The 19797-nt window shown below is 28.3% G+C and overlaps 2 protein-coding genes across 2 annotated transcripts in view; one reads left to right on the top strand and one right to left on the bottom strand.

Moving 5' to 3' along the window:
- LOC117172338 (EH domain-containing protein 3) overlaps window positions 1-12011 on the bottom strand; it is a 47909-nt gene extending 35898 nt beyond the window's left edge. The window contains exon 1 of the mRNA XM_033360145.1: window positions 11910-12011. The gene's annotated coding sequence lies outside the window, so the exon portion shown is untranslated. The remainder of the gene's footprint in view (window positions 1-11909) is intronic.
- On the top strand, window positions 11625-18130 carry LOC117172339. The gene is made up of 3 exons (XM_033360147.1): window positions 11625-12196; window positions 14955-15268; window positions 17870-18130. Exons 1-3 carry the CDS (start codon window positions 11854-11856, stop codon window positions 18008-18010), a joined length of 798 nt encoding a protein of 265 aa, XP_033216038.1. The 5' UTR covers window positions 11625-11853; the 3' UTR covers window positions 18011-18130.
- Window positions 18131-19797: the final 1667 nt, after the last annotated feature.

The following is a 19797-nucleotide window of genomic DNA, read 5'->3' as shown; positions in this document are numbered from 1 at the left end:
CATTTACCAAAAAAGTTCTATGGTTCACAAAAAAATTTTGTTCAATGGAAAAAAGAGGTTGGTAATGTAGGAATCCCACTGTGTCGCATGCCCTTAAGGTTGGCTTAATGCTGCTGGGTTAGAGTTCTTAAATTCCCGAGAATTTAAATTCAGGTTATATAACCGAGAATATGACGGAATTTAGAATTTAAAAGAATTTAAGAGAATTGAAGAATTTATGATTTGCAACAATATTTTTATTGTTCAGGCTATATCAGCGGTTGAATATAAATTATTTTGTAGCTCAGACATATTCAGGAATTGAAGTGTTTTATATAAAAATTTAAAGTTTTTAAATACATTGAATTATTTAAAAAAAAGAAGTTTTCTCTACTTTAAAAGATAACTCTTTAACAAAATAATTGAGTTTTTAACATAATAGTTGAATATTTAACCTAATAAGACAAATAACCAACGAAAAAGTGTTATTGTTTATATTTTAGTAAAAAAAATGTAATTTATACAACAAAAGAAAAGAATTTTAAAACCAAAAAGACGAATTTCCAACTAAAAAAAATAGACGTTCATCTAAATTATTGAACCTTCAAACCAGAAGACAAAATTTCTTTACAAATTTTCAAACAAAAAATATGACTGTTCAACAAAAAATTAATTTTACACGAAACTCATGCATTTTTACGCAAAAAAAATGAAATTTCAAACCAGAAAATAATTTTTTTACAAACAAAAAAACGCGAATTTTTAACTAAAAAATATCAATCTTAAAAATGGAAATGTTCCATTTTCTGTTAAAAAATTAATTCTAAACAACAACAAAAAGAAGTATTTTCCATTAAACAGTCAAACAAAATTTCACAATACAGTTTAACTTTGACCCTATTAGTTGAATTCTTAATTAAAAAAGATTAGTTTATAACAAGATAATTAAACTTTTAACCAACGAGATAACATTTCAACTTAAAATATAAACCTTTAACAAAAATAGTGATTTCTTAAAAAAGCGATTCTACCAAATGTTTAAAACAAATTAGTTGAATTATCAAGCAACGAAGAACGATTTTAAACCAGAAAGTTGCATTTGCATACAAAAAATGAAATTTCTTCTATAAGGGATGAAGTTTTAAATCAAAAAGATAAATTAAAAAAAAAAGTTGAATTTTCAGTTGAAAAAGATTTTAGTCGAGTTTTTACGATCAAATTATGCATTTTTTAACAAGCAATAATTTTCTAAAAGAAGTTGAATTTTCGATCCAAAAAGACGAATTTTTAACCAAAAAGTAGGACTTTTTAACAAAATTGTTGAATTCTGTAGCAAATAGTTGCATTTTTATCCAAAAGTATGAAATTGATCTTAAAGCAGAAGAATTTTTATTACAAAAAAGTTAAGTTTTCATCCAAAAAAGATTCCAGTTAATTCAGTAACACCAAAAATTGAATTTTTCTAACCAAAAAAAAAGTTTCTACGAAAAAATTTAAAGTTTAAATACAAAAAGAGGAATTTTTTACCAAAAAGGATGAATTTTTAACAAAACAGTTAAATTCTTTACCAAATAGTTGCATTTTTATCCAAAAAAGATCAATTTTGTACTGAAAATAGTATAATAGCTTGATTTCTAACCAAGCAGTAGCATTTTTATATATAAAAAAAAGATTTAATTTCTGCTAAAGCAGGTCAACTTTCAAATAAAAAAGACAAACTTTCAGAAAGAGAGTTGAATTTTCAACCGAAAAGTTAACGAAAAAATGAAATTTTTATTAATTAAAATAAATTCTCAGATTCTCATAAATTCTCAGAGAATTTATTTCTCGGTAATATTCTCATTCTCGTTACCACTCTCAAAGTAATATAACCGGCTCAGAACTCTAGGTAGGATACTATATTAGACAGGAATGAGCAACCGCCATTCTGGTTTCTAGAAAATTCGCGGAAAACTATGCGATAAGCATGTCCTAGTTTATAATTAAAATTAAGTTTAGAATATAAGAAAAATGGTTTGCTGCAGTGCTCCGTTTTGTCCAGCCCCCTACCACGACCGTGTATGTGTATGTGTAGTAGTTTTCTTACGATCCAGAGAGGAAATGTCGGTCAAACTAAGCCAACAGATGGCACGACAAAAAGTAGGTCTGTCTTTTTCATTGAATTGCATTAAGAAAAAGCAAAAATAATTAAAAACTTGATGCTGTTTGCAAATAAACAAAACAAAAAAAATGTATGAAAAAATATGAGTAACTATTACTAATTATTTCAAAAAAGTAAAAGTCATGAAAATATGTAGTTTAATATGAATAAAATTTAATTTTGAGATACATTTTGAAAGCAGTTCGAACTTTATATTTTTGTGATTTATTTTGCTCATATTATCGATTTTATTATTTGTTAAAGTTGAAAAAAATTATTTATTGTTGAAATTATTAATGTAGCTAACTAAAAAATTAATAATATTTAAGACCTCAATGACAAAAATATTTAAAACATACACAGGATTAGAAGAATTAATATAAAAATTTTAAGTTTTGAAGGAAATATTTTTAAAAAGTAGTGGTAATTGTAATTAAAATGTTTGAGGGAATCATTTGGAAAAAAGTCAATGACAAGAATGATAAATGAGAAAATGGATTTAATATAATGTATATATTTATTTAAATTGAACCAAATATCATATATACATTTATACAGTTCAATAATTTATTTCTCTCTTAATCTTGAAAGCTTTTTTCTCGCTGCATTCAGCCCCTAATAATTTTATTAAAAAATTTAAATTTAAAGGAGCTTTTTAATTGAATAGTTAATTATATTATTAAAAACATTATTTCTAAAATAAACAGACTATAAGCTATTAAAATCTATAAACAAACGTACTGTACTCATAACGCACAGTTGGAGGAAATTCACTTTTTTCATTCAAAAATGTTCAGAGTCTTCGAATTTCTTACGATTTTTAATGTTGCTGTTTTAAATTAAAGATCATTATATTCTATAGATCTTGACTTTTGTGTCAAAATATTAGAATTTGAGATTTTTCAAATTATGATTTCCTTCAATGGCCAGAACGACTTCAGGTATTCCTTAAAATAATAAATATTTAATAATATTTGATAAAATATAACAATTTAAATTTTTGTAAGCAAATTAGATAAACAAATTTAAAATGTTTGCCCTTTCGCATAGAATTTTTTTTTTTGCACTGGAAATGTTTTAAGCTATTAGACGAATGACTGCTAGTTAGAAAAATATTACAAGAGTTAACAATAACCACTGTTATTAACAATTCTTGTGACAAAATACAAAAATACAAAACTTCAGTTTTTCTGTGATTTGAGTAGAAAAATTATTAAAAAACAAATAGAGAAGACAAAAATTCGGAGCGTCAAGCTGAACGAAAAAAGTGAATTTCCTACTACACATCTTCATGAGTACGGTACGTTTGTTTATAGAGTTTAATAGTTTATAGTCTGTTCATTTTAGAAATGAGATTTGCGATAAAATAATTAACTATTTAATTCAAAATCTCCTTCAAATAAAAATTTTTTGATAAAATTATTAGGGGTTGAATGCAGCGAGAAAAAAGCTTTCAAGATAAAGCAATAAATAAATTATTGCACTGTATAAATGTATATATGATATTCGGATCAATTTAAATAAATATATACATTATATTAAATAATATTAAATACACTTTCTCATTTATTAGTCTTTTCATTAACTTTTTACCAAATTATTCCCTCAATATACAATATACGTCATATATTTTTTATTAATTCTACAACCTACTTTTCGTGGCACCATCTGTTGGATTAGTTTAACCGACAATTCCCCTCCGGATCGTAAGAAAACAAAAAAGTGGGGGCGATGCGTGGGACTGGTTTTGTCAAAATAGAAGCGAAGATGGATATAAATTGTACCGTTTTCCGCTAGGACAAAAGAAAGACTTTTAAAATGGGTAATAAATTGTAGACGCGACAAATGGGAACCAAATTATAATTCAAGATTTTGCGAAGTAAGTACTCATATTTATCACTATAACAATATCATTTAAATATTTAAGGTCTGAAGCTTATGTTAATATGTAATTGAAATTCCTAAGAGCATTTTTTTAATATATTTAAGCGAAAAAAGATCCAGAAGAAAGTAAGGTTAGGAACCCGTTTTTCTAGAGAATGGCGCACGTTAACCCACGCAAATAAAAAAGACTTCAGATATGAAATATAAAAACCTATCATAATAAACTTTTGGAAAAGTATTGTATTAGTTTTTTACCTATAGTCTATTATTATTTGTTGCTAGTTATTTAATAAATCATATGATTATAATTATTAATTCCGTACCTGACACATCTTTGGGATCCAAAGTAACTTTAAAAAATTGCACATTTGCCACATTTTTACCTCTGTTGTCAAAAGGGCCGACTTCTTTGAACTCGCAGGAGGTGCCATGGCGGCCGTGTTTGCGCATTAGTAACTTCTGAATTGAAATGAAGAGGTCTATAGTGCTTTTCATTTAAAAGCGGAAGCTTAGGCGCCGCCATGACACTTAGCGGGCATTTAAAAATTGAGGACACATTTTTGGGAAAATGTACACTATCGTACCTAATTTTAATGTAAAACTGAATGAAAATGATGTACCAGGTGCTGAATTATTGCATAAAAAGGTTGGAAAAAATACAATTTGTCAGTTAAAAAGGTGATTGAAATGCAAAAAAAATGCACCAAAGGGAAAAAGCAGCAACTTATTGGCCGGCATGTGGAATGCAGGTTATGCTTACACTGCGTATAGAGCAGCCCTGTTCATCTGAAAACAAAATGGCGATCCCTTAGTGTCCTAAGTTGGTAAGTTCCTAATATGTTCAGCGCGGCGCTAGTTGTCTTATCACTCCCTATTTTTGCATTGTAAGCAATGCGAGTAGACCACTCTAAAATTTTTTTTAATAAACAAAATGTTATTTTCGTAAAAAAAAAGACAAGTTAGATAGAATCCTTTTTATATCTGAAAACGGAGTGAGTAATATTTGTGTCAATATAATATATAAATAGTTTTGTGAAAAAAGTTTTAATAGTATATAAGTTCAAACTTAATATTTGAGGGTTTAGCGAGTACTTACACTATTGAATATAATGAATAAAATTTAATTGAAATTGAATTAAATTTTTATTCATGATCATATAACATAAAAATATGTAAAGAACATTAAAAATAGTTTATTCAATAAGTCAAATTGTTGAAAAAAATCTATTTTTCAGAGGAACAAACATACATTATAATTTTATAAAACGTCCAAGATGTAAATATAATCAATGTTCTAATATCTTTGTTTTAAAGACTTAAAAGGATATGGTGATAAAAAAGAGCAATTAAAGAAAGTTTATTTTTTATTTTCCACTGATTGTTAAATAAAATGGTTTCAAATGTAAATTTAGTTAAATTGAATTAGAAATACATTATATCTAGTATATATTCATAAGCGAGAGTATTCACATGGTAAGTTTAAACTTATTACTATTCAAATTTTTCTCCGGGATTTTTTTACATTCTGTTAATAATATTGTTAATTTGTTTTCGAGAATAAACTTTAAGAATCCTATCTTGATTTGCATTCAAATTCAAATGTAAGATATATTCTACTTGGAAACTATTTTGAAATGTTAAGGGCTTGTGATGCTTCGTCGCGTTGTCAATCAGGTACAGTTCCGACGGCTTTTTTCCACAAAAATAAAAATTTTTAAAAAGTGAATTCGGAGATTCTATAAAATATTATAACGGACGTCCCCGGACTCATTTTTCGGGGATAATAACAAAAAAATGTTATTGTGCTAATTACCAAATTTTATACATGTGTATTATTTTGTGGTCAGGGTGATTTTTAGCTCTCTGTCATTCCGATAATGTAGGTCTCTATCGTACCGATTCTGTCGGTAAGCACTCTAGAATAATCATGGTGTAATAAAATATCTTACCAGCCTAGCTGGTAATGTAGATAGATAAATTTTGGAATTTCAATGTTGAATTTTTCGCCACTGGAAAATTATTTATGAAATAAACTTTTTTGATTGCCTGCAAACAAGGTTAGTTCCGGGAGATTAGTTACTATGTTTATTTGGAAGTCCAAAGTTTTCGGCCAAAAATATTGTGCAGTTTGGAAGTAACGCATAGAAGAATTGTAACATACATAACCTCCAAATATACACACGTTGTTAGCAATATAAAAAAATTTTTTGAAAAAAAAACACAAATAAAGTGTGCGGGGACGTCCGTTAGCATGTTCGCTATCATTACCCAAATTTTAAAGACAAAATATTGATTATTCTAGAAAAAAAGCCGTCGGAACCTAAAACTGGTAAAATCGATAATTTTCTAAGTATCACATACCCTTAAATGAGTAATATTGTTTTAATTTTAAGAATTTTTTTGCATGGAAATAACATTTTGTTTAATAAAAAATTAAAAAAGTGATTGAGTCCCATTGCTTTCTATAAAAAAAACAGGGAGTGATAGGACAACCAGCGCCACGCTGGAGATACTAGGAACTAATCAACTCAGGACAGTTGCGGGGTCAAGTTAAAATCTGAAATATGGAGAGATGCACAGGGCTGGTATAGTCGTGAGGTTTCAACAGTGGAAAAATAGTGTTTTGCAAAAGAGTGAAATAATTTTAATAATAAAAAAATATAAAAAAAAGGTTGATAAAGCATTTTTAAAGAAATGCAGTTGAAAATGAATTGATATCTATCATTATAAGTGGGTTGTCAGTTTTGAAATTTACCTAGCTTGCAAATTACGTAAATAAATGCAAATGCGATTTTTTTAGTTTGAACATTTTTCTCTGAAAATCCGTGCAATAAAAGAAATATTATTTGAAAATAGTGAACAAATTTTTTGTAATAAATACGTGAACCACTTTCTCCCACGAAATGCAATGAGCAAATATAAGTATCTTTATTTACATCCTTTATGCGCTTAAAAAGTACTCGTCCCTGTGCGCACATAACCTCACCCAGATATCACTCTTACCAGTTACTGCATTTCGCGGAATTTTTAATATGCCTTTTAAATAAAGCCTTGGGAAAGTCACCCTCTCGTAATATTAAACAGGGTTTTGAAAATCTAATAAAATAATAACTGCATCCCAAGTAGCATTTGCACCGACTGTCACTTTTGCACTTTCCAAAACATCACTTCTTGTGTGCACCAACCTTTTATATTTTCAATGAATTATCTCCTGGTGTATCAGAAATTTCTTTTTTAGGAATTTTTTTGACTTCCAATTGTTCGAAATAGTTTTTTTCGTCAATGTTTACTATTCCCACATACGTTTCAATGAAAAATTGTCCTGAACTCACATGGAAGTCCTATATATTTTTCGTGCTTGCGCAATGTCGCTTTCTTAAGGGCATGTGATATTTCGTCGTATGGTTAATCGGGTACAGTTCCCCCGGCTTTTTTCGACAAAAATGAAAATGTTTAAAAACTGAAATTGAAAATGCTATAAAATATCTAACGGACGTCCCCGAATTCTTTTTTGAGGGATAATAACAAAAAAATTTATTGTGCTAAATAAAAATTGTATGCATGTGCATTATTTTGAGGTTTCGTCTTTTTTCATCTCTGCCTTTCCGATAATTTGGAAATTATTTATGAAATAAATTTTTTTCATTGCCTGCAAACACGTCCGTCAGCATGTTCGCTATCATTTCCCAGATTTTGAAGACAAAATATTTCTTATTCTAGGAAAAAGCCGGGGGAATCTAACACTGAAAAAATCGATACTAATTCCTAAGCGCTATGCAAATTAATCACATTTTGCTAAATTAAAAAATTCTTTAAATTAAAAAAAAAAAAAAAAAATTGTGTGGGGACGTCCGTTATCATGTTCGCTATCATTTCCCAAATTTTGAAGACAAAATATTTATTATTATAGAAAAAAGTCGGGGGAACCTAAAACTAATTTTGTCTATAGGGACCGTTCACATATTACGTGACGCGTCAGGGTTGGGGGGGGTCATGCGATTTGCTACGAAGTGTTAAAGGGGAAGGGATTTTTTGTATACAAATATGAGAAAAATTTTATATTTCATTCATCAAATAGAGTCAAAGGCTCAGTTATTGAGTTTGAAAAGAAAAAATTAATATTTCAAAGGAACCTGTATTATCATCAGTGTTAGTTAGTATCGATCAGTGTAGATATCTCATATCATTCAACAATATGTGATAATAGAAATCAAAACTATCGATCAAGTTAACTCTTGAAATAACAGAAAATACTTAACGTAATTTTTGACCAGATGAAAAATAAATTTTGAAAATTAACAAATTTTATTTTTCTGAAAAAGATTTTGTCACGTCGCTTCACTGAAAATCGAACCACAGAAAGAGAAAATTTTGTAAATTGATTTTCCATCTATTCAAAAATGACATTAAGTATGTTCGGTTATTTGAAGATAGTTTTGATTTCTATGAATACAGATTGTAGAATAACATCTAGAATGATAGATAGTAACTAGCTCTGATGATAATACAGATTCCTTTAACATTACTCATGTCATAAATGTAACACTTGGATTAATATGGCTTTTTAGATAACAAATAATGTTCTATCATACTTTTTTTATAATTCAAGAGATTTTTGTAATGCATGCATATCCACTTTTGCAATGCATTTTGCATATCCACTCTTCGCAACACTAGCGAATTCATAATAAGTTCTATGAATTAAACATATGCCATTTGTGAAAAAGAGACATGGATTTTTATCTCGTTTTAACCAGTAGCATTTTTTTTAGTTCTTGGAACTTATTATAGATATTCGGAGATTTTGAAATTAAATTTTGAGTACTTTATTCTATGTTACCTAAATCATCGGTAAAATTTCCACAAATTACCGAAAATTTTTGGAAATTTTTGCAATATTTCAATTTTTGTAAAATTCTTAAATTTCTGTGAATTACCGTAAAATCCTTAAATTTAATAAATTATGGTAATTTACAAACATTTTTCAAATTTATTTATATTTTGAGAATTTATCGAAATTTATGAAAATTCAATAAATGCAGAGTAATTCGCGGAGATTTATGGTGATTTCCAGGTTTTCTTAAATAAATTTCATAAAAGCTCTTTTGGGTGCATGAATTTTTCTATAAATTTTTGGTTGCACCTCACTAGCGAATCTATAATAAGTACCAATAACTAAAATAATGCAATTTTCTAAAAAGGACAAAGATATGTATATCTCTCTTGATTTAATGGAACTTCCGGACACGTTTTTTAAGGGTGTATTTAACGGAGGCCTGTTTTTAATTAATAGATGAATTAATATTTTATACAGGATTTATTACTAGTTACTCGATTGATTTATGGAAAATCTGATCCGTCGCGAACCAATATGCGAACTCGATGTGGGAAATTGTATGATTGATTCAAAACAAGCCTCCTTAAAAATTGATCCTTATGGTATGTTTACACGCCTGTCAACTGGCCGCAAGCCAGCAGAAAAATTATAAGAATAAAAGAGATACAGAGTGCTTTTTTTCAAGTTTCCGCTCTCTGTCTCTTTTAGTCTTATGACTTTTCTGCTGGGTGGCGACTAGTAAACAGGGGTGTAAATACGCCATTATAATGCCATTGTAATTTATAATAAGTAATTATAAATTACATGTAAAATTACCAAAAATTTCTGGAAATGTTTAGATATTTTAAATTTTTATAAATTTACAGAAATTTGAGGCAACAAAATTTGTTCGGTAATTTATAAGATTACCATAAATATACAAAATTGAACAAATTTCCTACAATTTATAAGACCTACAAATTTCCAAAATTTAATATAGACAAAAACCTTGCTCCATTTAATTAAAAAAATAAAGGTTCGTCCCGTCCAATGAGGTTCATGATTCAAGAATAATGGTAGGTGGCAGCAGCGAGCTGAGTGATAGACCTTCTGTCAATGAGATAGAAATTTCAATAAAAGAAATGATCTGAATAAGTATCAAGCGAAATTTATACTTTGCAAACATCATGACATATATTAAAAAAACTTTATTATCAATATTTATCATACATCATTCGAAAAAGATTCATAAATCGTTTTCGGGCTCTTACTTTCAAAATGAGGTTAGGTTGACCATAGTTCATGATATATCTCATTTTATCTATGATTTTCACTAAAAGTATATAAGTACCTTGGTAAATAAGCAAAACTATATATTTAAAGTTTAATTACCCTAATATATTTAATTATTAGCAATCGCAAAATAAGTACCATATTGAATGTTATTTTTCATCGACTTAGCACTGCGCTTGCGTTGTGCAAGTACGCTCGGATTGGTTGCTGTTGGCGCGCTAATTTTGAATTGTATAAATATTCTAATTTAATATTTATAATAAATAATGATTGGGAAATTCATGAAAAGTAATTTCTTAATCCTAAAATAAGATTTCGGAGTGGCAGGTAAAAAATAATTCAATCTTAATCGAAAACACGAAAAAAGTACTTTTTTTTAGCACAATGATTAACCTCGTCTCTTTCAAGTTTCTAAGTTGAATTTCTCATTTTTCACAATTTCACTTGAAATAAAATCATTAAAATTACCAAAAATGAATGAAGAATATTGTTTTTTCTTCAGTCTGAATTAATACCGTTTTTTGCAAAAAACTGCATTATTTTTTCATTGTTTACTTCAGATTTCTATTTTAGGATTAATAAATTACTTCTGATGTATTTCCCGATAATTATTTATCATAATTATTAAATTTGAATATTTATACTACCTAGTGGTCACAAAAGTTGGCGATGTCTTTACGACATCGTTACGACAGGTTTACAACAACTTTACGACATCCTATGTCCATGTCGTTAAGGTGTCTTTACGTTATCGTAAATAAGTCGTATGATCTGACGATGTCTTCACGATATCGCAAAGGCACAGAAACGACATAGACATAGGATGTCGTAAAGATGTCGTAAAGACGTCGCCAAATGTTGTGCCCACTTTGAATTTAAAACACGTGCGTTTACAGCACGCGCAAAAAATTTCACTGAATTGGTAGCACTATTTAAAACTCGGTATGATGACATCTTGAATTTCCTCCACCCAATTTAAAGTACCTAATCTTTAAATGATAGATACCTCCGATTATATTGAATTTTATTAAACCCACGTATTTGGAGACGTCGATTACGAATATGATAGTAAAAATAAGCGCAAATTTAATTCGTAAGGTGAAAATTTGTCACCAGCATGTGAAGTTTATCCAAATCTATAATAAAGGTGTTTAAAACTCTTATTTATTTCAACAGAAGTTTAAATTTGAGAGTATCCATATCAAATGGAAGCGCACAAATTTAAAAACTTTAACTGCTTTTAAAATTTCAACATTCAGGCGTAGGCCTGAATTAAAAAAATAATGTACCGGCACAGGGTTTGAACCCCGAACTGATGATCTCTGCCGAGAGCATTAGGTAATGCCCTAAATTATTATCATCGGTACACAAGATGCAACAAAAAATAAATTTCAAATTATTTATAATAGTAGCCTTTTTTTAATCGCCATTTTTTGTAAAAAAAACTCTTCAAAATGGTTTCATTACGTGACACGAACTGCGATGCGATAAGTGCACGCGGATTTATCAGTTTCGTTCTCTCTACTATATTTTTTTATCTGCATCACAGTCCCCCTCTTCACATCAGTTGCTCAGCTGTTTGCATACAAAGAAAAAGTAATCGAATGGGGTCACCTGTTGATTATAGGATCTTTTGCACTGTGTTGAATATCAAAAGAATAAATAATAAGCAGGTTGAGTGCAATAAACAAGTGCAAATTACGGAACAATAACTGGAAAGACATTTTTTAATTTTTCGAAAATGTCAGTGCCAGTTCTTTTATCTGATCTGAATGATAAATTTCAAAATTCACTTACCGTCGATGCTACGCGAACTCCGGTCGAGGATGACCTTCTGGATCGGTTTGATCTGACTGTTTGTCCAAGTTCGAAAAATACTGGCGACAGACCTCGATTTTCTTCGAGTTCCAGTGCAAGCCAGAGTCGACAATCCGAATCATCCGAATGTAAATTCGACCCGACCTCGGATATTAAATTTCCGAGCGGCAGAAGCAATGATCAACCGGATGACGACGCAGATGCCGATTCCGGAGGAAAGAAAAAAAATCATGGCTATAAGCCGAGGAAACCAAATAGAACAAGAGGTGATATTTTAAATTTCATATTACTATTTTATGACGACCCTGAAGTTTGCTACAGTTCTGGATTTCAAATTCTTATGATTAATTGAAAACAAATCAAGCATCCAATCGGAAAACCAAAAACACATTTTGGATTCGTCTCAGAAATAAGTAGGTGTGCCTTTTTTAAAAAATATTTTTAAACCATCATTTGTTAATAATTTCAAACTTTAAACTTCATAACTATGAATATCAAAGTTTTGAAATTAATTGTAAAGAAACTAAATGCCTGATTAATAAACCAAAAACGTTTAGTTAGTTTATAATTAATTAAAAAAGTTTCAAATCCATAACTAAAGTTTAAGATTATTAACAATTGATTTAATTGCAGGGTCGTACGCAACTGCGATTTTCGCCCCCCCCCTGTGAAAAAAATTGTGAGGACTTTCAAGTTTTTCAGTACAATTTAAAACTCTCTCCGAATTTTTTTTTGCGTGCGACCCTGTTTAATTGTTTGAAAAACGGGTTTAAAAATAAAATAAAGACATTTCTAGATATTTCAGGGACGTGTCCAAAGGAGTTTTTGATTTTTTGATCGGACGCTTAATTTTTTTATAAATGATTACAAAAGTTTAAAATTATTAACAAGTTATTTAATCTCAAAAAACAAAATACTAAATATTTAATAAATAAATTATTTAATTATTATTATCTAAATTATTTTATTTTATTATTTAGTTGTTGTAAAAAAGTTCGACTATAGATATTTCTGAGAAGAGGCCAAAGAGGTTTTTGGTTTTTCGACAGAATGCTTAATTTGTTTATAATTAATTACAAAAGTTTGAAATCAATAGCGACAAGCTCTAAAATCATTAACAAATTATTTAATTGCTTAATAAATGTATTTAAAACGTGCAACTATAGATATTCCAGAGAAGAATCCAAAAGTGTTTTTCGTTTTTTGATAGTATGCCTTTTTTGTTTATAAAAATTGCAGAATATTAGAAAGTAATGTAATCGTTTAAAAAACGGGTTTAAAATAGAAACAAAAGGCGCACCTATATATTTCGGGGAAGAATCTAAAGGTGTTTTTAATTTTTTTATCAGACGCTTAATTTGTTTATAATTAATTACAAAAGTTTGAAATCCATAACTTTTTCACGAAAACTGATTCTTTGTCTTTAATATTATGTGCCAAAGTTTCTGCTCAAATTGAATATCCTACAGATGATGTTCATACTTAACATGTAATTTTTCTTTACATAATTTATGTTATTAAATACAAAATGTTCGTCCTTTTTTCGCGAAAATTTTTTTCGACCTTATATCAATCTGTATTATCATCAGAGAAAAGCAGAAGTTTTTAATGTTTCTTCAGAATAGATATGCAAAATATACAAAATATACAAAAATAAATACCTTATACGTATCAGAATTTGAAAAATTAAGTTTTTTATAATTAATTTAAATAAACAAATAGACCATTTTCATTTTTTTTTCTGAAATTTTAATTTTATATATACCGAAAAAGTTTCCTAGGTATACTGAATACTAGAAAATTAAAAGAAAAATTACTTTGTTGTAAATAATTAAAATAAAAAAATGCAACATTTATATTCTTAAGTTTTGAAAAAAATTCTTTCGCATATTATGTGCATTGGAATAGCTTATCCAAATTAATATGCTGCAAAATATTATAAACATTTAAAATTTATCTTTGTTAGAAATAATTTAAGTTAAAAAATAGACAATTTTACATCATTTTTCTCACCAAATTTGTTAAAACTTTTGGCAATATTCTTCCTTTGATAATATTCTTTTTAATCATATTAGTATCGTTGAAATGATCCTACTTTTAAAATTAAAACAGTTTCGGAAAAAAAAACTTTTTCTAAGCAAAACTTGTATACGAGAAATCAATTATTTGAATAAATAATTATTCAAATGCAATGTTTTTTTTGACAATTGGTATTCTTATTACTGCGAAAATTAATTTGAGTATAAAATTTATTTAAAGTATATTTGCCAACTATACAATAATTTCCCATCTCCTGAGGATAACTGAAAAATTCATTACTAACATTATTTCTCCGCTACAAACAATTTTGTTTAAATTTATTTTTGCGTACAAACAGATTGTTTGCAAATAACAGAAGAATAATAATTAAATTAAATTAAAAAAATTCTTGCAAAGATTTTAAAATAAAAATAGTTGACAAATCTTTTTCTACTACATTGGTATTGTTTCTCTCATCAATTGTACTTCGTTAAAATAAAATAATGTTTTAAGAATACTGCAAAATAATCTAAAGCCAACAACTTGCATCAACAATTTCTACAACATTTATTTTTGAGAGTGAACACAATATCCAGCGATTATTGCCTATTTTTTACTTAAATTATTCATAACTAAAATAAAAAAATAATTACATAAAAAAAGTGTTTCCTTGATTTTTCACCCATCCACTGACTTATTTTCCCCTGCTTCTCTTCTGCTCAACTTCCACCGGAATGTTTCTTTCCTCTCGCCCCTTTTGTTCACCATCCACCCCTCTCCTTTTCCATGCCCCCTCCACCTCCCACTTTCCATCAATTTTTTCTTTACTGCCCAATCTTATTCCCTTTCTCCACCTTCCAACGTTCTTTCTCTCATCCCCTCTTCACCATCTCTAAATTCACATGCCCCCTCCTAATTTTTCCCTTTCTCTTCTATTATATACTCCTGTTTCTCTCCTCTCCCTGGCTCCTTAACATATTAATTATATTCTTTTCGTTTCTACAGCAACAAATGCAGGGGGCATTATTATAAGCCATTCCCAAAATATAAAAATCGCTCCTAAGACGAGCTACACTTGTAATATTATTCAACATGGTGCCGAAACAAGCACCGTTCCTCCTAAATCAAAAACCGTTATTTCTATGCCAAAAAATATAAAAGACCTTTTAGAATGCAAAGAGGAAATCTCGAAAAAAGATATGCTTCTAATAAAGAGATACATGGGTTCTGGCTGGAGAGACGTGGCTAGAAAATTGAACTATACTGACGGAGAGATCCAACAGTTTCAAGCAAACTTTCGCAGCGAAGAAATGGATGAGGTAATTTATAAAAGGAAAAAATGAGGCAAAATACTCCTGCAAGAAAAGGTTTCGTAGCCTATTCGGTCGCTTAAATCTTCCACTTATTTCCCTAACTCTCCTGAAACCCTACTCTTAGTCCTCCTCCCCTTTCCACTGCATTTTCCACTTTCTCTCATTTCCCTTTCATTCCAGGCCACTCTTTTCCCATGCCTCCTCCTCTTCTCTGCCCCCTGACTCTTCTCTCTTGATCATCCTATTTGCTCCCCGTTCTTCCACACTTCCCCCTTCTTCGTGCTGCTCCTTTTACCACCCACCCCCTCCATTCCAATGCCCGCGCCACAATAGACACCTTACCTTTACTCTTCCCTTTCTCTGCCTCCCCCTCTTCCTCCCCTCTCCCTTGTTCTTCCTTCGATCTCTTCCGGGAAAAATTTCGATGGGTGGACGCTCAGTGGAGCAAAAATATTTCTATATAAATAAATATTTTAGGTCTATACTATTAATTCCATTTGGACAGTGTTTTAAGTGAAAGACTGTTAAATTTTGAAATGATTATGTGTGTTTGGATTTTTAAAAAGAAATTTGGTTAATTTTTTTATTGAAGCACAAAATAGTTTTTCAAAAATTTTCGATTTATCAATCAAGGTTTTATATCTGTGCTAAGACTATCTAGAAATAATTTCCAGTAGGTGAGAATAATTTAGAAAGCTTGTTTATTATGTTATAAACTAAACTGAGAAAAAAAGTTTTTTTTCGGGATTTGCAATATTTAGCTCATTAAAAACTTTATTACGATTAATTAAAAATATATGCTGTTTGGCAATTACTTGAAAAATTTCCTAAACAATTAGGATTTTTTTTTTTTAATGGACTCACTTTTGACACACAGAGTTTGGATATTTGTAAACTATTATGCTGCATGTTTTATTTACGGAATTAATTAAGAATGTCTTTTCCATAACTCTTTGATACAATACTTGAGGAATTTACCGAAATTATTAATTATTTAAACAATTTACATAATACGGGTATGGCATATATTGACTAAGGGGTTTTTTGATGCACATAATTCAATTTTGCCATTAGTTTTGCACAATTAATTTGTTTAAAGAATTTGTTTAAACAAATTATTGCAAAATTGAGTTTTTGTTCAAAATAAATACCGGAATCAGATTCTACGGAAAAAATAAGCCTGGAATAGTAGTTTTATTTGTTTAGATATATTTTGTTATAAACAAATGATTAATAATATTTAATGATTTATTTATAACAATATATATTTAAACAAGTACAACTACTATTCCAGACGTATTTTTTCCGTAGAATCAGATTCCGGTATTTATTTTAAAAACAAACTAAATTTTGCAATAATTTGTTTAAACAAATCAATTTTGAAAAAGTAATGGCAAATTTGAATTCTGCGCATCAAAAAACCCCTTCGTCAATATGTGCCATACCCGTTTTTTACTCATATTTTTATGGTCGTCAGAGGATTCATTCATATCGCAAAATTAATTATTTATTAATTTGTTAATACAAACATTTATTTTAACAATTAAAACAATAATATATCCAACGTATTTTTTTCGGACAATCCAATTCTGATATTAATTTTGCAAAAAAATTTATTTTGCAATAATTTGTTTTAAAAAATTGTTTAAACAAATTAATTTTGCAAAATTAATAAACAATTTGAACTCAGCGATGCCTCGAACCCTTTAAATGATATACAGTTTATCTGTACCCTGGCCCAATTCCTTCGGCCTGGAAAAGGGTTAAATAATTAATAATTATTATGAATTTCAAAATGATCATGGTAAAAAGTCATCAGAAAGATATTCTTAATTGAATTAAAAAAATGAATCTATTCCTTGTAAAATACCCAAACTCTGAATTTGTTTAGAAAAAATACTTTAATAATTAATAAGAGTTGTGATTTTGCAAATTATAATAGCAAAATATTATCGTAAAAGCGAAAAAACTGAGGGCATTATTTGAAAAATTGTCAAATTCTGAATTTCGTGATGAGAATTGGTTAAATAATTAATAATTATTGTGACTTTGCAAATTATCATAGTCAGAATTTATTAGCATGACATTTTTAGTTGATTCCGTAAAAAGAAAGATTGAAAAGTCATTTTTAGTTCATTTCCTAACAAAATTGAACAAATTTGTTAAAAAATAACCAAACTCTAAATTTGTTCGAAAAAATTATTTAAATAATTTATAATTATTGAAAATTTGCAGAATAGTTGAATTGCTAACTAAATTGAGCTTATTCCTTGAAAAATCCAAACTGTGAATTTGTTTATTAAAAATGTTTAAATAAATAACAAATTGAATTAATCAGTTAAACAATAAACAAAACAAAAATGAAAAACAAATTAAAATAATCAATTAAAAATAATTATACGTTAATTTTTCACACATAACAGAACATAATAAACCTTATTTTTTGATAAATCTGAAAATTCTAAATAAAATGGTATTTCTGAAAAGTAAAAAAAGTCAATTTTTTGATAAATAAAAAATTAACCAAAATTTTTATCAAAAATTCAAGTACCAAAAGACCAAAAATATAACCTGAGAATCATAATCTAAAATAAACTTTTTTTGTAGATTGTTTACCAAATTTTACTGGATTGGAAACAGATGAATTCTAAAGATGCAAAATTGGGAATTCTCGTAGAGGCGATGTGGTCAAGTCGAGAATACGATTGCGTCTATAAACTTGCAGAAAGTCGCAAAGACCCCTCCTGATTTCAGTCTTTTCCAAAGAATTTTCACTTTCAAAATATATTTAATGTTTTTAAATATATGTTATATAACTTATATATTGTTTTTTTGCTGTTGCTTGAATAAACATATTGAAAAAACTGATTTTTTTCAAGTTATTTTATTATTGAGCGCGATGTGGAAACTAGTCAAAGATGCGGTCCAGCAGAAATGGACTACTCTGGAATTTTCTAGTGAAGAAATACGATTTTTCAACAAAAGACATGAATTTTTAAAGAAGTAGCTGAATTTTCAACTAGAAACAAAATTTACCTCTATCTTTGAGTTTTTAACAAAACGAGATCAATTTTCCACCAAAAATTGAATAGTCCCATCAGGAAAATAATATTTAAATAAAAAAAAAAAAACTTAAAGAAATAGTTAAATTTTCAAGCAAACTGATGAGTTTTCAACTAAAATCATCGTCAACAACAAAAAACTGAATAAAAAAAAAAAGAATTTTTAACGAAGTAGCTGAATTTTCAAGCAAACAAGATTAATTTTCCTCAAAAAATAGAATTGTTAAATTTTTAATAGAAAAATAAAATTTAAATCGACGTGTCCAAATGACAAGTTGCTATCTCGGCAGAACCAAATAAAAAGGTTTCCTACTTCAGAGGGCGTTGGTGTTCCCAATACACTGAGAAAAATGTTTGTTTGAATCAAACAAATTATTTCTTTAATATGGGGTCAAACAAATTTTTTGTTTGTCCTGATTTGTTTGGTTCAAATAAATGTTTTGGTTTGTCTAAATAAATATCTTGCTTAAAATAAGTAAATTTATTGTTTACATTAAATATATATTTTTAAAATTAATTAAAGATTTTGCTCAAGTGACGTAAATCTCTTTTTAAACTTAACCTCAAAATTGAGGATTCTTTATAAAAATAATGTGTGATCTCGATAATATGTTTATTGTTAATCATAAATATCATTGTATATGTTAAAGCAGAAACACTTATTGAACCCGAATGCTAAATTCTGGTTAATTTTTAACTCTGTGCTTCTCATTTCCGTATTAAACAATCATAAATTAGAATAATGAGAAATGAACCAGAGTTAGACATTTGAATTTAATGTATATATAAGTGTTCCTGCTCTTAAGTACACAGTGATAATTATAATATAAAAGAACATGATTGATTTCATAAATCATCATTATAAAGAAAGGAGGTTAGTATTGAAAAAGACTTACATCCGAAATCTTCAATTATATCAATGGTAAAAACCCTAAACTTCAAGTAGTTCCCAAAATAGAGATATTGCGTTCATTTTTCAATTAATATATATTTTCATATTAAATCAGAACCTTTAGAATAATACAACACTGAAAAAAATACAAATGCCATCAAATAAATCACATGATCAATTAATTTAGATTTAAGGTTAGTCTCTTAGGAACCGCCGGCAGCGCTTTAGCATGCCTAGCGGCACTTTGTAGTACTGCTTTGTACTGTATTTTTTGTTTGAATCAAATAAATATTTTTATGAATTCGAATAAACATATTTTAAACAAATGCATTCTTTAATAAAAGTAAATTCTTTATTTGAATCAAACAAATTGTACTAACCAAATTATTTTTTTCAATCAATATGGCAAATAGTTTCCATTTCTTCAAACTAAATACACCTTTTTTTAATTGAAGCAAAAAATTTATTTGATTCAATTATATGAATTCAGATAAAAGTTGTTGTTTGATTGAAACAAACATTTTTTAGAGTTTACTATTCATATGGGATTTTTAAGCTTCCGTGTTTCGTCAGACGAGATG

The sequence above is a fragment of the Belonocnema kinseyi genome, chromosome 5 (assembly GCF_010883055.1).
Source record: "Belonocnema kinseyi isolate 2016_QV_RU_SX_M_011 chromosome 5, B_treatae_v1, whole genome shotgun sequence".
NCBI classification, from domain to species: domain Eukaryota; kingdom Metazoa; phylum Arthropoda; class Insecta; order Hymenoptera; family Cynipidae; genus Belonocnema; species Belonocnema kinseyi.
This window is presented reverse-complemented; position numbering and strand designations above follow the sequence as displayed.